Genomic DNA, 18477 nt, shown 5'->3' on the forward strand with positions numbered 1-18477 from the left:
TTTAGGGGAAATCATGCCTCGTCCATCCATGTACACTGCAGAGCTGACCAGTGCTCTGTTGTATACATTCCAGGTGTACAACATTCTCTGATTATCTGCAATTACAAATTCCAAGATTTCTTTATTTCTGGACCTGGCTGAATGCCAGCTGCCTAAACTACCCTGCATCTAGTAGCAAACATTTAAACATTTACCCTCTGAAATCTTTGGCATTCAAGAGTTATTTAACAGTTTTTTGTTGTTGTTTTGTTTTTAGGAGCTCATTATTATCACAGGCCAGACTTTTCTAACTGGTGGAAAACTTAAGAGTCAATTTGGAGAAAGACTGGAGGTCGGGCAAATCTTTTGTTATTGATATAAACAATTCACATTGAGAAATACATGGAAAGCCACTTAGCCAGAAATATTGAAGCACTCTCTCAGCAATCACTCCCCAAGAGAATAGTCACTGCTTAAATACTCCACCAACAAAGAAAGTATCTAGTCCTGCTGAGTCTTTCTGGGATAGCTAACGGCTGTGCCAGCCTTTTCCAAGCCACAATGGCTTGAAGGTCCAAAATACTCCAGTTCCCAGGATCAGAGACACCGCAGAAAGACTCAGCCCGGAACCCAGTTCACTCCAGGTCAAAGGCATCTCCAACTTTTTTTTTTTTCAGATGTAGGATCCAATTTGGGCAGCATAAGGGAAGAGAGCCTATAGAGCAGCAGGCCAATGTTAACTGCTTATCCGGTTGAATAATTCATGAAAACAGTGACAGGTAGGACCGGCCACTCAGCCAGGTAGTACAGAGGCTCTGCAGTTGTTCAGATAGCAGACAAAGCAATGAAAGTGCCAGGCACACACATCCATAAACCATAGAGAAGCAGGCCAATGTAGAGGTGTAGATGGAGAGTCTTGCTACTCAAAGTGTAGTTGCCAGACCATGAATACCATATATCAACTGGGACCTTGTTGGAAATGTAGAGCCTCAGGATTCTTCTCACCTTGACCTACCGAATCAGAATTTGTATTTTACCAAGATCCTGGGGGTGATTCCTCTGCACATTACAGTTTTAGAAGCACTGTTCGGAGCATGACCTTCGGTGTTTATTCTGGTCCAACAACTTACGCCTGTATATCTGGCCCAGAAGTTTAACTTCTCTTTTCAAGCTTCCTTTTGTTGTTTTTAGTTGCCATCAAGTCAATTTTGACTCATTGCGACCCCATGCGTGCAGAGTAGAACTGCTCCATAGGGTTTTCAAGGCTGTGACTTTTTAGAAGTATTCGTGTGTAAAATGGAGATTAACGGTCTGTATTTTATAGGACTGTTGTGTGAATTAAATACATCAGGGCATGTGTTGTACACTGTGGGTGGTACCATACTCATTCAGTAAAGGCTCCCAAATTACATTACTTTCAACAGAAGTCACAGGGGCAAGGGCCCTGCCACACAGGTGTGTGTAATGGTGGAATGAGGTACTCAGGTCAGGGATGAGAGCTCCTACATTGGATGCTAGTTAGCTCTGATGTTATTAGAGCTGGTACCCAGGTATTTCTAAGGTACCCATATGAAACACATGGGATATAACTAGAGCAAATGTCAGGTAAATACATACCACTAAAAACAAACATACATTAATTGAATAATAAAGTCAAAAACCTGAATAAGCAGAAATAAGACAAACCAAAAGAAAGCAGAAGGATGAAATCAATAAATATAAACAGAAAAATTAGTCACAAAACAGAAAAAAAAAGTAGAATAAATAATTCCAAACAGTAGTTCTTTGAAAATATCAACAAAATGACAGGCTTCCCCAAACATGAAAAAGGCACAATTATACAAAATTAGAAATGACAAAAGGGAAATACCATTAACACAGAGGAAATTTCTAAGAATCACAAGACTAACTGCACGACCCTCTGCAAACAAATTTGAAAACCTAAATGAAATGGATTTTTTTTGAAAAATAAAAATTGACTCCAGTGGATACAGAAAGTCTAAGAAACCAATTATATAAAAAAATTAAAAAAAAAAAAGAATTATTAAAGAGCTCTCCCCTTTAAAGTAGAAACAAAAGAAAAAGCAAACAAATAAAAACCACCAGGCTCTGACAGCTTTACAGGAAAACATAAAACCAAAACCAAGCCCATTGCCATCGAGTTGATTCTGACCCGTAGCAACTCTATAGGACAGAGAATTGCCCCATGGGGTTTCCAAGGAGCGACTGGTGGATTCGAACTGCTGACCTTTTTTGTTAGCTGCCAAGTTCATAACCACTGCACTACCAGGGCTCAAATGATATTTAAACTATTCCAGCACATAGACATTATGTGTCTATTTTTGTATATATTTGAAATTTCTAAAAATAATTTTTTTAATTGACCAGAAAAATATAAGAGAATGTAATAGTTATCCCAAGCTCACTTTGAATGCTTAATTTTACTTCTCTGGTTCCCGCAACCTAGTAACGTTGCTCCATTCAAGTGCAAAAGCCTGACGTGGACTCCTAAGGAAGAAGGAAGCTATGTACGTGTCAGGACAAGCTGGCTCCTGTTTTGGCTCCCCAAGGACACTGGAGCATACAAAGGAATTGAGAGAGAAAAGGAAATAATAAAAATTTCTTCCTCACAAGAGGATTCTCTAGGATCACGAATTTGCTTACACAACAATTTTTCCTGAATATTAATAAGCCTCTACTACTTGTTGCCACCACCAGCTCTGTGGGAGAAAGGTGTGTGGCAGTCTGCTTCTGTAAAGACTGTTGTTGTTAGGTGCCATGGAGTCAGTTCTGACTCATAACGACCCTATGTACAACAGAATGAAACACTGCCCGGTCCTGCACCATCCTCACAATCGTTTTGAGCCCATTGTTGCAGCCACTGCGTCAATCCATCTAACTGAGGGTCTTCCTCTTTTTCTCTCTCTACTTTACAAAAAAAAAAAAAAATTTTTTTTTTTTTTTTTTTTACTTTACCAAGCATGATGTCCTTCTCCAGAGACTGGTCCCTCCTGAAAACACATTCAAAGTATGTGAGGTGAAGCCTCACCATCTTTGCTTCTCAGCAGCATTCTGACTGTGCTTCTTCCAAGACTATAGCACTAAACAAATGTTAGTTTTCCAAAAAGGTCCTATTTCTAAGAAATGATTGGCCTAAGTTAAAAAACAGTAGTTCACCTTTGATAAAGCACTTTATCCTGTAGTAACTAGGGCCTTAGCCTGATGGCACAGTGGCTAAGTGCTCGGCTGCTAGCCAAAAGGTTGGTGGTTTGAACATGCCAGCTGCTCCATGGGAGAAAGATGTGGCAGTCTGCTTCCACAAAGATTACAGCCTTAGAAACACTATGGGGCAGCAGTTCCACTCTATTCTATAGGGTTGCAATGAGTCAGAATCCACTTGATGACAACAGGTTTGGTTTTGGTTTTTGGGCTTGCTGCCAAGGTACCTGAGTGGTACAGACTGTCTGCCTTCGGCTACTAGAAAAGTTGGGGGTTCAAATACACCCAGCAGCACTGTGGAAGGAAATCCTGGTGATCTGCTTCTGTAAGACTGAGGCATTGAAAGTCTTAGGGAGCACAGTTCTGCTATGAAACATGTGGAGTCACTATGAGTTGGATTGGAATCCATTCAGTAGCAAAGGGTTGGTTGGTTGGTTTTGGTGTATCTGTTGGCAGTGGAGAAGCAGAGAGATGGTTGTTTTGAAAACAGTCTTATTTTTATTAGCTTATAAAACTTTGACAAAAATAATGGCCAGGTTATCAATTGTGGCCAAATGTACTGATGCTTTCTTTGAATAAAACCGAGAAAGCTTATTCCTTTATAATTTTTGGTAAAGCAAGTTATGATTTTAACTTCTAGGGGCTAGTTGTAGATTTTTTTTTTTTTTAAAGCATTTGTGCTGATACTTGTCAATAAAATTACAAATCAGTTAAAAAAATTACAAACCAGTCTTCCTTCAGTTTATCAGCACATCAGTCATTGCTGATCAATTACTCCTTTTATTCTCAGTGCCAAAAGTGGATGGAAAATAACATAGTTAAAGAGCTCTTTATACCCCCAAACTAATCAGGCTTAATTTCCAATAATCAAAATGGCTTAAGGTGAAAATGTCTTGTAGACTCATTGACGTTTGGGTGTGAGGATGTGTACTCATTTTGATCTTTGGCATATGTGCTCTTCTGGGAAATTGGCTACCCTAACAATGAACTAAGTCTTCCCTCAAACCAAGCCAGTTCTTGAAGGTTAATCTGTACTTTCTGCAAAAGGTTAGCTCTTGGATGAATGGAGGATGTATTTGTAATTGTGTCATACCTTTTGATCCAAGTAGCCATTTCGCATTATTGCTGGATTAATTCACTTTGCTATGTGAAATGAGAGACCAGTTTTAGCACTTACCATTTTACGACTAGAGAAACTGAGTTATTAGAAAGCAAGTAAGTGTTTCCGCTATAACAAATTAAGGACAAGCTGAAAACTCTTGCCAAAAATTTTCCCTGCTCTGAGAAAGTACACAGTTTATCAGCTCCCCAGTTCCTTCTCAGATGACAAATAGTCTCAGGTCTCTTTGGCTGTGCACACTGTGGCCAGCTCATAATTCCCCACCTATTGATTTGGAGTTCTTATGCCCCGATGTATTTGCCTTGCATTTATAGATTTTTCATTGTATTTTTAATAGGGAATTGTGATTGTCCACACCTGTTTTAACAGGTCGAACCGGTTTTTATATTGAGCTGTTTAAACCTCATTCTAAATTGTCTCCTACTTAGTATTTGAGGTTCTTTCTTTAGCAAACTACTGAAATGTTTACTTTGGGGGTTTTATTAGCCTTTTACTCTAATAGGTGGCAATTGCCCAGCCCTGGAAAGCCCCTGGTTACTGGAAGGAAATGTAGTTGTTTCAAGCTTTTGCTTTTTTTTCTCATAATGAGGAAGAACAAAGCCAAAGAGCTGAGAAAGAAAGGAAGAAAGTGTGTCTCAGGTAGGAGTGGGCATAGACTGAGGCAAAAAAAAATCCAAAAAATTTTTAAAAATGGGGGAACGAGAGAAGAAAATCTGGTATGAGGAAAAGCGAAGTGTTAGGATGAGCAACACAGCTTGAGTGACCAACACTTACTTTTCCTTCTTAGCTCATTTTTTTTTTTTTTTTTAAGTGGGCTTTCAGAATTAGAGCTTCTTTTGTCCCATTTAGTTTGCATTTGACTTCTTTCAGCTTTGCACAGTTCCTTATTGGACTCAAAATGAACTGGAATAGAGCGTGCTCAGAGACTGCCCTCTTGGGGTCACGTGTGAAAACAAATCTCCCCAAACAAAATATGCAGCGTTGGAGGTCCTGACATTCAGAAGAGATCTACTGTCCATCTACCAGAGGTCCCTGGGTAGAGCAAATGTCTTGACTAATTGGTGCAATGGTTAAGCAAAATTCAGATGCTAACTGAAAGGTTGGCAGTTCGAACCTACCAGCCACTCTGTGGGATCTGCTCTGTAAAGATTACAGCCTAAGAAACCCTATGGAGCAGTTCTACTCTGTCCTATAGGGTCACTATGAATCAGAATTGACTTGACGGCACACGACAGCAGCAACAACAACAACTAACCTAAAGGTTGGTGGTTCGAAACCACCCAGCAGCACCACAAAAGAAGGGTCTGGCAATCTGCTTCTGCAAAGATTACAGCAATTCCACTCTGTAACACATGGGGTTGCTATGAGTCAGAATTGACTTGATGGCAATGGGTTTTTTTTTGGTCCATCTACCCCATGCCAGGACCTGTGCCTTTCATGAAGAAGCTTCTAAAAAAAGAAAAAGAGACTAAGGAGGTCTCATCAGTCAAAAACGGGGATTTGAGAAAAGAAAACCCCCAGGTTCTGGTGTCAAAACAGTGTTTTCCTCGATGACATTTCTTCACTTATCAGGAGCTATCCAATAGCCACTGCCATTTGAATAAGTTTACAAATAAATAAATGGACAATTGCAGAACAGATCTCTTGAAACAAAAAAAGCCTCAAAAGTGTCTTAATTCACTTGGGAATCTCAAAGACACTCTATCTAAAAGAAAGAATCATGTTTGGTGTTCCATGAACTTTGGAGACTGGAATATGAGACTGAAGAGAGATGATTAATGAACATACTGAAAAACAGCTTGTGTTCACACAAATATATGGATCTTTATTGACAGATATTTTCCTTACCGTAAAAAATAGAATGGAAAGTTCTTATGGGTTAGTTTGGAGTTGAGAAGGCATTGTACCCTTTGCAGAAGCAGTCAAACTTTGTGTTAGCATCTTCTTCAGAACTATGTCTAAGAGAGAACCTGTGGCTGCAGGTGTGTACAACATCTGTATCATTTCTATGCTTCTCTCCACATCAGAAAGGTAATCAGGGCCCCTGGCCAAGATCGCCCGAGGGTCCCCAACCCCCCACCCCAGTTTTAACATATCGTAAAAAATAGCTAGTGCCATAAAAAGTCAACACTTCAAATATAAAAATTCTTTTATACAAATATAATTCATAATACAATCACTCTTAAAATACAGCATTGTTATATATGAGTTCAAATCATTATTAAAATAAATAATGTTTCCTAGAGAAAACTTCATTTGCATCACAAAATTATAAAACAGGAGCATATAAAACTAATTCATCATTGATTCCTCATCAGTATGTCTCCCATTCTCTCTCCCATTCAGCGTAGACAGTATGAAGCAATACAGGTAGCTTGAAAACACGAATCGCTCTATCTGCCCAGATCCTTGCAGTTCATGTGTGTCCACCTGGAGTGCCCCATGGCCTACCTGCCTGGGTACTCTCCACCTGCAACTTCTGTGGTAAGGAGGGTTTTCCTATGCATATTTGCACAAAAAGCCACTTTTCCAACCACCCTTCAGTTCAGAGGCCTATGAGCTTGTTAACTCCCTGGAAGCTGGGGAAAGGCATGTCAGCTTCCACATCAAGAGCACCATCCTCTGTCCCCTGCGTGGTAAGGGGTATGTACTGATCATGTGAATTATTTGGATTGTTGGTAATGCTGGAGGTACTAATCCCAATTTCCAGGGTCGGAGAGTTCTCTTTCCCCACTAATCCCTAGATAAGGCATATTTTGAAGAGCTATCTTGTGACTCTCACAGTATTCTAATACTTGCTTAGAGTTGGTACAGTCAAGATGCTTAACAGACAATATAGCCGTGCTTTTAAATATCTTGGAGCTGCAAGTTATGAGTTGCAAGTATCTTGGAGGGAGAAGAGAAAAAGGGAATAGAAACAAATAAACCACTAAAGTTTCCAGTGATCATCATTTCATCTTATTTCTAAGTAACATGATTTCAGTTTGTCTCCAATCATACAAATTAACAAGTTTCACTAAACAATTAAGCTGATTAATTAAGCAGCCGCCTTCCAACTACTACCAAAAGGAGAGTTTTCAGGACAATCTGGTTTGCGTAACCCAAGTGGTAAATCTTCAAGGATTTGAGGTGCCTTTCACACAGTTTGACCACTGTCAGGAAGCCATTTATCTGGATCTGTAGGAACGCCATTAATTCCTCCTACCAACAATTTTCTTTTTTTTTCTCAAAAATAATGTTATTCATCCTTGTTTCGCAAGGCAAAGGCAACTTTTCTCCTCCAACTCCATAAGTGACTCTCCCAGGGCAAACATGCATACTATTCTCTAGAGCCTTGTTTCTTGCACTTCTTCCTCCGTCTCCTCCTTCAGAGCAGCGATCTGGGATCGAGACCTGTGCCTGCTCGAGTTCCGGTGAGGGAGGAGCTTCATACGGTCCAAGGGGCTGATGGCCTGCCTGAAGAGGCTCTTCTCGTTCAGCAGCTTCTGGATGGAATCATACTGCCGCACTGTGTTCTCCTCTATGACCTAGTGAAGAGGCCATTAGTGAGATGTCAGACAGAGGCGGGTCAGACCAGAGCAGGGACAGAAACTGGCAGAGGCTCAAAGGAAGACAAAAGCCAAAAAGAAAACACAGGTCCAGGGGCTTTCATTTTGGACAATCAGGTGTATCTCCTTTAACTGTTGCAACCTCCCGCTTTAAGGAGGCTCTACCATTTGTGAGTCCCGGAGTGGTGCAAATGGTTAATGCGCTTAGCTGTTAACAAAACGGTTCAAGGTTTGAGTCCACCCAGAAGCACCGCAGAAGAAAGGCCTGACAATCTATTTCTAACACGTCAGCCATTGAAAACCCTACGGAGCACATGGGGTTGCCATGAGTCGGAGTCAACTGGAGGGCAAATGGTGGGTTAAACCATTTGTGCATTTTCCTGTAATTTTCTACTGAGCAGCTGGAAGTTTCTTTGTTTTCTTTTTATAGTTAGTATAGTACTGAACAAGGAGCCCTGGTGGTGTAATGGTTAAGTACTCGCCTGCTAACCAAAAGGTTGGTAGTTCGAACTCACCCAGGGCTCCGCAGGAGAAAGACCTGGTTATCTACTTCCATAAAGATTACAGCCTAGAAACCCTGTGGGGCAGTTCTGCTCTGTTATGTGGGGTAGCTACAAGTTAGAATTGACTTGATGTCAACCAACAACAACAACATAGTGCTGGACAATGCACTTCTTCGGAGAATTTTAGAGGAACTCAAAAGTGCTTAGAAACCAAGAATGATTCATATTAAATCCTTTACAGATTACCTAAAAAATCAACCTCTGTAACAATTGATCTGAAGCCTAACAATTCTAGGTGGGTCAGGATATATTTAATATGCGGCCTCTGCATGTTAGAGCTGAGCAAACCCACAGGCAGAGGATAGAAGGGCTTTACCAAGCCTCCTGGGCCTGTCTGTGGCAGGGCAGGAGGTTGTGAGTCTGCCCCCTAATTTGTCACTTGGAGCTTAGTAATGATGATAGTAACAACAATCCTTCTGTAAGGAAGGCATTTACCTCCAGGAGGCTCAAAAGACTAAACAGAAGTGACGCAATTTATCATCCTCAGAACTTTCTTGTGACTAAACTAGAGGGAATGTGTAAACACCACTTGAAGGAATCTGTGACAGTTTTGAAAGCACAATGAAAAGGTGGTTGGGAGAGGCACTAACTTGAGCTCCTAATAATGAATAGAGAAATGAAATGAGTCTTTCAACTACTACATTAAAACCATAAATTAGATCACGGGAAAATCCAGGCCTGTCCTGGACCCTGTCCAAAGGCAATGTAGTTATTGAAAGCATCAGGAGTTTGTTATAAATAATGAAGTCTTCTTATAACTTGGTACCAAAATAAAGGGCTCAAAAGTATAGATGTTCTAATTTATTAATGTAATACGGTATCATTTTTTGAGTTACTGAATTCCAACCTAAACTCATAGCTCAGATCAATGCAAGAAACACGTGGAGCTATTTTGAGTAAAGCTGAAGGCTTTATGATACAAGATTTAAGGAAGAACTTGTACATTGCAACAGTTTGCAGGAACAGTCACATGTGCGATTATTATCAAGAATTAAAGGGAAAATCAGATGTTAAGTCAATTATAAAGACTCACCAAAAATTGTTGACATTCCAACATTGCTTCTACCCTGTGCTCACAGAGGATTACTGTGCAATCAGCGAATGCTTGTTTTAGGGTTCTTCGAATGATTTGGTATGTTCTAGAAAAGAAAGAGAATTCCATGTATAACATTACAGAATATCTGCCTTTATCATTGATTACGTGCCTATTCTTCCATCATTTTAGTTCTTTAAATTGTATCTGTCTTTAAATACTTTTAGCATAATGTTGACAGAGTGAGGCACAATTAATTTCCAACTGTGGAGTAGAGTCTAAGTTTCCATAAATAAACAGAACAAAGATTTTGAAGAAAATTTCAGAGATGGGTACATTTTCCATTACATGGAACCACTAAACCCATTGCCGTCGAGTCGATTCTGACTCATAGCGACCCTATAGGACAGAGTAGAACTGCCCCGTAGAGTTTCCAAGGAACGCCTGGTGGATTTGAACTGCCGACCTTTTGGTTAGCAGCTGTAGCACTTAACCACTACACCACCAGGGTTTCCAATGGAACCACTAGGAATTCTTTATTTTGTGCTATAAACATTTCATATGATATAAATGGACTACAAAGGAAAACCCTAAGGATCAGGTTATACCTATGTAACTGAATATTTCATCATGTGTTGATAAGAGGGAAGAGTTTGTGTGAAATTCTAAAACTATGCTCAGAAGAGAACACAGGGCTCTTAGTTAAGGAGATAAGCACTCAGGCTTATGTCAAATACTGACTTTTCCACTGGGCAATTATTTCCTGTCGGGGGGGGGGGTGCTCCTTCACTGGCAGACATCACAGCCTAATGGGAATATATGTCAATGTGAAGTTGGCCTCGTGCATTAAATAGCAGAATTCTGAAACTCACATTGGATCCAAATGAGCACTGGGTTCATCAAGCAGCAAGATCTTCGCCTTACTGAGAACAGATCTGGCCAGGCACATCAGCTGTTTGTGGCCATGGCTTAGGACGTAACCCCCATCTACAAGGACAAAATCAAGCTTCCCGGGAAACTGCTCTATCACAGATCTGAGTCCAACCTGCAGAAAAGATAGAGGGAAAGCATTGTGCCTATAAACATTTGTTCAGTTACCACAGAGTCAAAAATGCCCAATTAGTTGAAAATCTAAAAATACACACTGGAGTCCTGAAAACTTAAATTTGGTCTGAATGGAGCAAAAATCTACTTATTATCTTGGTAGCACTTAAGGATAATTCTATGGCTTCTTTTAGTTCTGTACTTCATTCATTCCGGAACTTTTAGTGCCAGGTACCCTAATAGGTATTGCGGAAACAATGGTACATAAATGGCCCCTTCGAGGCTCAGGGTTTGCAAAGACACATGCAAATAATTACAACAACTGAATACACACTGTGTTACTTTAAACCTTATTACATCACAGGTGAAAAGTGGGGAAAATAATAGTATTGACCTCACAGGGTTGTTATGAGGATTAAATGAGATACTTTATGTAAAGAGGTTGCCACCGAGTGTGGCACATGAGCACCTAATAAATGGTAACTGTTGGTATCATTAGCCCTGGTGGCACAGTGGTTAAGAGCTCGGCTGCTAACCAAAAGGTTGGCAGTTGGAATCTACCAGCTGCTCCTTAGAAACCCTGTGAGGCAGTGTTACTCTGTCCTATAGGGTCTCTATGAGTCAGAATCAACTTGACAGAGAGGGGTGTTTTGTTGGTATTAGTATGGTAGTGTTGGTAGTTGCCATTGAGTCGATTCTGACTCATGGCAACCCCATGCGTGCAGATAGAACTGCACTCCACAGGGTTTTCAAAGCTGGGACTTTTTGGAAGCAGATCATCAGGCCTCGGGATGAGCTGGAACTGCCAATCTTTCGCTAGTAGTCGAGCACTTAGTCATCTCCACCATCCAGGGACTCATTAACATTGTTGGAGCCTGGGAAATCCCAAGGACAAAGGTCCAGTCACGAAGCACTATCCCGGTGTTACATTAAGGTCTTTAGGATTCTCCTGTCCGTCACAAGTTGCCTTGGGAAATAAGTTAGCACGAAGTATCTCAATGCTATTAAGTTCTATCACGCTCACAGTAACAGGGTAGAGATTTGGTAACAATGTTGAGGGTGTATTCTCCTTCTATATTCATACCAATCGTACACTGATTTCCTAAGGCCACACTAGGAAAGCTACTTCATGAGTTACAGATGCACTTCTCTGCAATAAAAAGCTGAGTAAAGTGTGTGGTTTTCCCCAGATGCAACTCTCTCCTTACTATAAGTAAATAATTATATACTTAAATATATATGACTGTCAATATTTAGAGAACAGAATTTACAAAATGAATGCCAGTGAGGCAGACCAATCTAGGGGGTATTTTGCAATATTCCTGACTTGCTGTTTTATGAAATATTGTAAAAATCTTTTAAGATCATATTTGCTAGAGAAAGGTCAACATAGTTAAACTTTAAATTTTGAAGTCAGTGAACATTCAACAAATGTATTAAGCAATTTTTTTTTTTTTTTTTTTTTTTTGCCAGATACTGTGATAGGCTTTGGAAAGAAAATGGGAAGCAAGATAGACTAACAGTGCTGATAAGAATGGCTTAAATTTGCCAACCAATTGTTTGGATGTAAATGGCCGCTTAGTTCTATATTCCTTCAAAAGGCTCTTACTGAGAGCTTATTCTAGGTACTATGGCAGGTCTGAGAATTCAAAGGTGAATAACTCTGGGCCCTCTCTTGAAGAAGCTCATGGTCCAGCTGGGGGAAAACTAATAAGTGGGAAATTACCGTTTATTCTGAAGGGCCCTATGAGAGACAGAAAAAAGACTGATATGGAAATAGCTGTAGAGATCATTTACTTTAGTGCTCTTCAGCAGCAGAATCATTTATTTTAATTATATATATATATATATTTGGGGAGCCCTGGTAGGCTCAGTGGTTAAGAGCTGGGCTGTTAACCAAAAGGTTGGCAGTTCAACTCTACCAGCCGGTCCTTGGAAATCCTATGGAGCAGTTCTATTCTATTTTATAGGGTCACTATGAGTGAGAATCAACTTGACAGCAACAGGTTTTGTTTTTATATATATACGTACACACACATATCCCAATGTAATCTTTTATAGTATCATTGCAAACCACTTTTCAATAGCTTAAAAAGAAATACTAAATTTAGATCACCCTGGTCCAAACTAAGGTGAATTTAAAATTGCTAGAATCTAAACTTTCTAATTGTTTTCATTCTAACCTACCATTAAAAAAGTAAAGCACTAATAGTTTGTGGATATAAAGAGCTGCTTTTAGGACAAAAGAATTTGCTAGCTTTATTCTGCCGAGCTAATACAGTGAACATGCCTCCCAAATTGCTATTTATCAAAGAGCAATTTTGTTCTGTGGCATATCAAGCTAAATATTGATAGCAGTCTGTAAAGTACCAGGCATTTTCCTCAAAATGTTGACTTTACCCACTGCTGCACTTTGGAATGTTATTAGGAGCAAGAGTTTGCTCTTGTAATGAGGAAACACGGAAAAAAAAAAAATCAGAAAAGTGAGTTGTGGTTGGACTGAAGAGTCCATTAGTGGGCAGTTATAAACACAGACACTGTCAACTCCTTTTGACACTCCTTTTGCTACCGTTCAGGTTTTCCAGGGTAAAAGGCCACTATTTCTACTACTCAGGTAGAACAACTTACCTGAATATATCAATTGATATATGTAGGTGGGAAGAAGGAAACTATTTTAGAAGTAATCTAAAAAGCAAACAATTACCAAAAAGGCCTTCATTTTAAAACTGAAAGACTTAGTGTTCAGATCCATAAATTGCACCGAGATAGCCTACATCGGGGATGCTGCCCTGTTCCGGAATCCATCAGCCATCTCAGCCAAGTCAGGCTTCTTGAAGCTCAGTTTCCTCACACAAAAAAGGTTGTTTTGATGATATAATACATCACGAAGGCACTCTGTCCATGAAAGGACCATTTATTTATTCAATTAGTATTTATTAAATACCATCCACGTGCCCAAACTATTCTGTTGTTGTTGTGTGCTGTTGAGTTGATTCCCACTTACAGCAACCCTACAGGACACAGTAGAACTGCCCATAGGGTTTCCTAGGCTGTAATCTTTATGGGGGCTGATCGCTGGGCCTTTTCTCCCACAGAGTTGCTGGCAGGTTTGAACTGCCAACCTTTTGGTTAGCAGCTAAACACTTAACAAATGTACCATCAGGGCTCCTTAGCACTATTCTAGGCACCAGAAATACAACAGTGAGTAGGACATGTTCCCTGTCCTCAAGGAACTGGCAATCCAGTCAGAGACATGGGCAAGACATAAATTTCTATCCAGTGTGAGAACTGCTATAAAAAAGTGGAGGTAGAGGGACCATCTAAGGAGCCCTGGTGGTGCAGTGGTTACAGTGCGTGACTGCTAACCAGAAGTTCAGAGGTTTGAAATCACCAGTAGCTCTGTGAGAGAAAGATGTGGCAGCCTGCTTCTGTAGAGATTTACAGCCTTGGAAACCCTATGGAGTCACTATGAGTTAGAACCGACTCAACAGTAGCAGGTATAAGGACTACCTAGGAAGGGCCCCTCCCTTCTTGGAGCATCAGAGTAGGCTTCCTGAAAGAAATGATGTCTAAGGAGAGGCTGGAATGATGGACAGGAGCAGGTAGTAAATGGTTGGGGGAAGCTGCCCAGGTACAGGGAACAGCATGTGTTAACACCTCTGGAGAACACAGCACATGGTGCCTTAATGAAACCAAATTAAATTCAGTATGGTTAACTTTTGGGAAGCCAGAAAAATGGGGGAGTGAGCTAGAGGAAGGCGAAGCCCAAACTGTGAAGGAGCTCGTAAGCCACTTAAGGTGTGTGGACTTTGTCCAGAGGGCAATAAGGATGCATAGAAAGGTGAGAAACAAGTGATCGGATTTACAGTTGAGAAAGATCAACAGAATGAACTTTAGGGAGCCAATGAGAGGGAAATCATCTAGGAGCCTATTTCAGAGGTACAAGTGAAAGATAGTACAGTGGTGTCAGGTGGGTGTGGGGGGAAGTACATACATTCTAGATATTTGTAGGAGATAGACAGGACTTGATATGTGGGGGCAAGTGGGGAAGTCAGGAATTAAGGATGTGTCCCAGGTCTCTGCTGTGGGTAACTGGATGGTGGTGAAGCTATTTACTGAGATTAGGAACACAGCACAGGTGTATGGGTGAGGAAGAGAAGAAACCACTTGCTTGTCCATGCTGAGCTGTCTAACAGACAGGAGAACAGGTAGGGTACTCTGAAAACAGGAAAACTGGGGAGTCATCAACATAGACGTATCCGTTAGAGACAAGAGGATGCATGAAATTTCCCAGGAAAAATAAGTAATGTGAGGCAAGAATTGTTACTCTGTAGAACAGTGTTTAAGAGACGGCCAGTTAAAGACCAGATAGAAACTTGATTATAATAGCTAACACTTGTTGTTGTTGTTGTTAGGTACCAATGAGTCAGTTCCGACTCATAGCGACCCTATGCACAACAGAACGAAACACTGCCCAGTCCTGCGCCATCCTCGCAATCGTTGTTATTCTTGAGCCCATTGCTGCAGCCACTGTGTCAATCCATCTTGTTGAGGGTCTTCCTCTTTACCGCTGACCCTGTACTCTACCAAGCATGATGTGCTGCTTCTTCGGAGACTGGTCCCTCCTGATAACATGTCCAAAGCATGTGAAACTAAGTCTCAGCATTTTTGGTTTTAATGAACATTGTGGCTGTACTTCTTCTAAGACGGATATGTTCCTTCTTCTGGCAGTCCATGATATATTCAATATTCTTCGCCAACACCATAATTCAAAGGCATCAATTCTTCTTGGGTCTTCCTTATTCATTGTTCAACTTTCCCTTGGGTATGAGGCAACTGAAAACATCATGGCTTGGGCCAGACACACCTTAATTCTTAAAGTGACATCTTTGCTTTTTAACACTTTACAGAAATCTTTTGCAGCAGATTTGCCCAATGCAGTGCGTCTTTTGATTTCTTGACCGTTGCTTCCATGGGCATTGATTTGTGAATCCAAGTAAAATGAAATCCTTGACAACTTTAATCTTTTCTCCATTTATCATGATGTGGCTTATTGATCTAGTTGTGAGGATTTTTGTTTTCTTTGTTTTGAAGTGTAATCCACACTGAAGGCTATAGTCTTTGATCTTCATCAGTAAGTACTTCAAGTCCTCTTCACTTTCAGCACGCAAGGTTGTGTCATCCGCATAATCCAAGTTGTTAATGAGTTTTCCTCCAATCCTGATGCCTCATTCTTCTTCATACAGTCCAGTTTCTTGGATTATTTGCTCAGTATACAAATTGAATAACTATAGTAAAAGGATGCAACCCTGACGTTCACTTTTTCTGACTTTAAACCATGCAGTATCCCCGTTCTGTCTGAACAACTGCCTCTTGGTCTGTGTACAGTTTCCTCATGAGCACAATTAAGTGTTCTGGAATTCCCATTCTTTGCGATATTATCCATAATTTGTTATGATCCATCCAGTCAAATGCCTTTGCATAGTAAATAAAACACAGGTAAACATCTTTCTGGTATTATCTGCTTTCAGCCATGATCCATCTGACATCAGCAATGATATCCCTTGTACCATGTCCTCTTCTGTATCCGGCTTGAATTTCTGGCAGTTCCCTGTTGATGTACTGCTGCAACTGCTTCTGAATGATCTTCAGCAAAATTTTACTTGTGTGTAATATCAATGATACTGTTCGATAATTTCTGCATTGTTGGATCATCCTTCTTTAGAATGAGTACAAATATGGCTCTCTTTCAGTCAGTCGGCCAGGTAGATGTCTTCCAAATTTCTTGGCATAGACAAGCAAGCATTTCCAGCACTGCATCTGTTTGTTGAAACATCTCAATTGGTATTCTGTCAATTCCTGGAGCCTTGTTTTCTGCCAATGCCTTCAGTGCAGCTTGGACTTCTTCCTTCAGTACCATCGGTTCCTGATCATATACTACCTCCTAAAATGGCTGAATGTCGACCACCTCTTTTTGGTACAGTGATTCTGTGTATTCCTTCCATCTTCTTTTGATGCTTTCTGCACCATTGAATATTTTCCCCATAGAATCCTTCAACATTGCAACTTGAGGCTTGAATTTTTTCTTCAGTTCTTTCAGCTTGAGAAATGCCGAGTATGTTCTTCCCTTTGGGTTTCTACTTCCAGGTCTCTGTGCATGTCACTATAATACTTTGTCTTCTTGAGCCACCTTTGAAATTTTCTGTTCAGCTCTTTGATTTCATCATTTCTTCCTTTCACTTTAGCTACTTGACATTCTAGAGCAAGTTTCAGAACCTCTTTTGACATCCATTTTGGTCTTTTCTTTCTTTCCTGTCTTTTTAATGACCTCTTGCTTTCTCCATGTATGATGTCCTTGATGTCATTCCACAGCTTGTCTGGTCTTCGGTCATTCATTAATGTTCAGTGCATCAAAACTATTCTTGAGATAGTCTCTAAATTCAGGTGGGACTTGTTCTAATTTTCTTTAGCTTCAACTTGCATGTGAGCAATTGATGATCTGTGTCAAAGGTGATCCCTGACCTTGCTCCAGCTGATGATATTGAGCTTTTCAGTCACCTCTTTCCACAGATGTAGTCAATTTAATTCCTGTGTATTCCATCTGGTGAGGTCCACATGTATACTCACTGTTTATGTTGTTGAAAAAAGTATTTGCAATGAAGAAGTCATTGGTCTTACAAATCTTTCATGCCCTCTCCAGCATTGTTTCTGTTACCAAGGCCATATTTTCAAACTACCAATCCTTCTTCTTTGTTTCCAACTTTTACAGTCCAATTGCCAGTAATTATCAATGCATCTTGATTGAATGTTTGATCAATTTAAGATGGCAGAAGTTGGAAAAAATCTTCAATTTCTTCATCTTTGACCTTAGTGGTTGGTAAGTAAATTTGAATAATAGTCATATTAACTGGTCTTGTAGGCATATGGATATTATCCAATCATTGACAGCATTGTACTTCAGGATAGCTCTTGAAATGTTTTTTTCGATGATGAATGCAATGCCATTCCTCTTCAATTTTTCATTCCTGGCATAGCAGACCATATGACTGTCTGATTCAAAAAGGCTAATACCAGTCCATTTCAGCTCACTAATGCTAGGATATGGATGTTTATGCATTTCATTTCATTTTTGACGACTTCCAATTTTTCTAGATTCGTACTTCTTACATTCCACGTTCCTGTTATTAACGGATGTTTGCAGCTGTTTCTTCTCATTTTGAGTCATGCCACATCAGCAAATGAAGGTGCCAAAAGCTTGACTCCATCCATGTCATTAAGGTTGACTCTACTTTGAGGAAGCAGCTCTTCCCCAGTCGTATTTAGAGTGCCTTCCAATCTAAGGGGCTCATGTTCTGGCACTATATCAGACAGTGTTCTGCTGCTATTCATAAGGCCTTCACTTCACTTCATGGCTAATTTTTTTCAGAAGTAGACCTTCAGTTCCTTCTTCCTAGTTTGTCTTAGTCTGGAAGTTCAGCTGAAATTTGTTCACCATGGCTGACCCTGCTTGTATTCAAATACTGGTGGCTTGGCTTCCAGCATCAGAGCAACATGCAAGCCACTACAGTACAACAAACTGACAGATGTATGGGGAGCTAACAGTTACTTAGTACCTATTATTTGCCATGTGTCTATTATACATATAAACCCTAAAAGTTACAACAACTCTACCAATTTATTGGGCCATACTGCTTGATGTCAATTTTTATTTTTTCCAGGGGATTCAGTCTCTTTTGGGATTCTCTTTGGTTTAGGCAGCTCATAAATTCGGTTTGGCACTGCTCCTGGGGGGAAGCTCTCTGAACCTGGGTAATTTTGGGGTGGGGAAATTAGACTACTTCAGTTGTAGGATTTAAACAGAAACTCACTTTCCTTCCCTTGCACTTGCATTAATTTGTCCACAAAGTGATAAAGCCCAATGTGCCACAAAGAAGGTGTGGGCCTAGAATGCCAAAGGAAATGAAACTGTTT

At 40.2% G+C, this 18477-nt stretch overlaps 1 protein-coding gene across 1 annotated transcript in view; it reads right to left on the reverse strand.

The window, feature by feature from the left end:
- Positions 1 to 7522: 7522 nt before the first annotated feature.
- Positions 7523 to 18477, reverse strand: part of CFTR (CF transmembrane conductance regulator) — a 210231-nt gene continuing 199276 nt past the window's right edge. The window contains exons 25-27 of the mRNA XM_049893700.1: positions 10335 to 10507; positions 9463 to 9568; positions 7523 to 7845 (exon numbers count right to left, since the gene is read on the reverse strand). Of these exons, the coding sequence (XP_049749657.1) occupies positions 7645 to 7845; positions 9463 to 9568; positions 10335 to 10507 (480 nt within the window). The 3' untranslated portion in view covers positions 7523 to 7644. The remainder of the gene's footprint in view (positions 7846 to 9462; positions 9569 to 10334; positions 10508 to 18477) is intronic.

Source organism: Elephas maximus, chromosome 8, assembly GCF_024166365.1.
Source record: "Elephas maximus indicus isolate mEleMax1 chromosome 8, mEleMax1 primary haplotype, whole genome shotgun sequence".
NCBI lineage: Eukaryota > Metazoa > Chordata > Mammalia > Proboscidea > Elephantidae > Elephas > Elephas maximus.